Source organism: Anarrhichthys ocellatus, unplaced genomic scaffold (assembly GCF_004355925.1).
Source record: "Anarrhichthys ocellatus isolate YVR2014 unplaced genomic scaffold, GSC_Weel_1.0 scaffold2, whole genome shotgun sequence".
NCBI classification, from domain to species: domain Eukaryota; kingdom Metazoa; phylum Chordata; class Actinopteri; order Perciformes; family Anarhichadidae; genus Anarrhichthys; species Anarrhichthys ocellatus.
In genome coordinates this window covers 811,457-813,239 of record NW_022280032.1, presented here as the reverse complement: position 1 = coordinate 813,239, position 1,783 = coordinate 811,457, and the positions used below count along the sequence as shown (strand labels likewise).

The following is a 1,783-nucleotide window of genomic DNA, read 5'->3' as shown; positions in this document are numbered from 1 at the left end:
ACACACACACACACACACACACACACACACACACACACACACACACATGATATCACAGTAACAGCTGATGTTAATCTGAAGCTCTGAACACACACAGAGAGAGAAAACATCCGTCTCCTCGTCCTCTCTCGGCATGAGTGAAGAAATAAAGAACCAGTCTGATGATTTAATGTCATCAGTGAATAAAAAACGAGGTACACGGTGAATTTCATACCTGCAACAGCATTCATCAGCCTCGGATGTACTTCATTTAGTCTTCAGTGGTTTAGTTTATACCTTCCTCTGCCTCCTTATTCCCTTCTCTTCTGCCTCTTTCCTTCCTTTTTCTCCTTCTTCCCTCTCTACCTTCTCCTTCCTTCCTTTATCTCCTCCTTCCCTTCGCCACCTTACTTTCTCTGTCTCCCCCCGCCGCCCCACTTTTTTTTAATCTCCTCCATATTTTCTCTCTCTCCTCCTTCCTTTATCTATCTCCTTCTTGCCTTGTGTATCTCCTCCTTCCTTTTTCTGTCTCCATCTTCCCTTGTCTCCATCTCTTTCTTACCTTGTCTCCTCCTTACTTGCTTTATTTCCTCCTCCCCTCTCTATCTCCGCTGTCCTTTCTCTACCTCCTCCATTCCTTATCTACCTCCTCCTTTCTTTTTGTACCTCCCTCTTGCCTTCCCTGCCTTCGCCTTCATTCCTTTATCTCCCTCCTCTCTTCTCTGCCCCTTCTTTTTCTCCCCCCTTCTTGCTTTTTTCGATCTCCTCCATCCTTTTTCTACCCTCCTCTTCCCCTCCCTACCTACTCCTTCCTTCCTTTATCTCCTCTTTCCCTTCTTCGCCTTCCCTTCTCTGCCTCCTCTTTTTCTTCTCCCCTGATCCTTCCCTTGTCTACTTCCTTCCTTTCTCCCTCCTTCCTTTCTCTATTTCCTTCCTCCCTTGTCCCCCCTTCCTATCTCTATCTCGTTCATGCCTTGTGGATCTCCTCCTTACTTTCTCCTTCTTCCCTTGTCTCCTCATTCCTTGTACTATCCCATTCTTAGTTGCTCTATCTCTTTCTTCCATTGTCCATCTCCTCCTTCCTCTCTTGTTTATCTGCTCCTTCCTTCTCTATCTTTTTTACCTTGTCTCCTCCTTCCCTTCTCTGTCTCCTTCTTGCCTTGTGTATCTCCTCCTTCCTTTCTCCTTCTCCCTTTGTCTCCTCCTTCTATACCTGCTAATCATTAGCATGTTAGCATTTAGCTCTAAACGCTGCTGTGTTTCATTGCATCCTCTGAGGTGACTGTAGACTGGTGGCGTTATAAAGATGAATAGAAAATGTTTACTGGAGTTTATATTGAAAAAGGAAGTGACGAGACTGTGTCCCCCGTGATCCTCGACAGGCGAATCCTGGACGCGGCGAAACGCAACAACTTGACGGGTCACTTCCTGTGGGTGGGCTCCGACAGCTGGGGGTCCAAGATCTCTCCGGTGGTCCAGCAGGAGCGGGTGGCCGAGGGCGCCGTCACCATCCTCCCCAAGAGGGCGTCGGTGGACGGTGAGGAAGGAAGAGAGAGCTGAGGAGACCTCTTTTTGAAGGAGATCATCGTCGTAGTGATACACGTGTTTTATTGTCTTCTGTCCGCAGCGTTCGACCGCTACTTCAAGAGCCGCTCGCTCTCCAACAACCGCAGGAACGTCTGGTTCGCTGAGTTCTGGGAGGAGAACTTCGTCTGCAAGCTGGGGATGCACGGCAAGAGACCCGGCAGCCCCAAGAAGTGTACAGGTAGGAGACACAGGTATACAGGAAAGAGACACAGGTGTA

At 48.6% G+C, this 1,783-nt stretch overlaps 1 protein-coding gene across 2 annotated transcripts in view; it reads left to right on the top strand.

The window, feature by feature from the left end:
- grm8b (glutamate receptor, metabotropic 8b) overlaps positions 1-1,783 on the top strand; it is a 104,649-nt gene that overhangs the window by 56,021 nt on the left and 46,845 nt on the right. For both annotated transcript variants that reach the window (XM_031857439.1, XM_031857450.1), the window contains exons 5-6: positions 1,362-1,516; positions 1,607-1,744. In XM_031857439.1, coding sequence (XP_031713299.1) covers positions 1,362-1,516; positions 1,607-1,744 — 293 coding nt within the window. The remainder of the gene's footprint in view (positions 1-1,361; positions 1,517-1,606; positions 1,745-1,783) is intronic.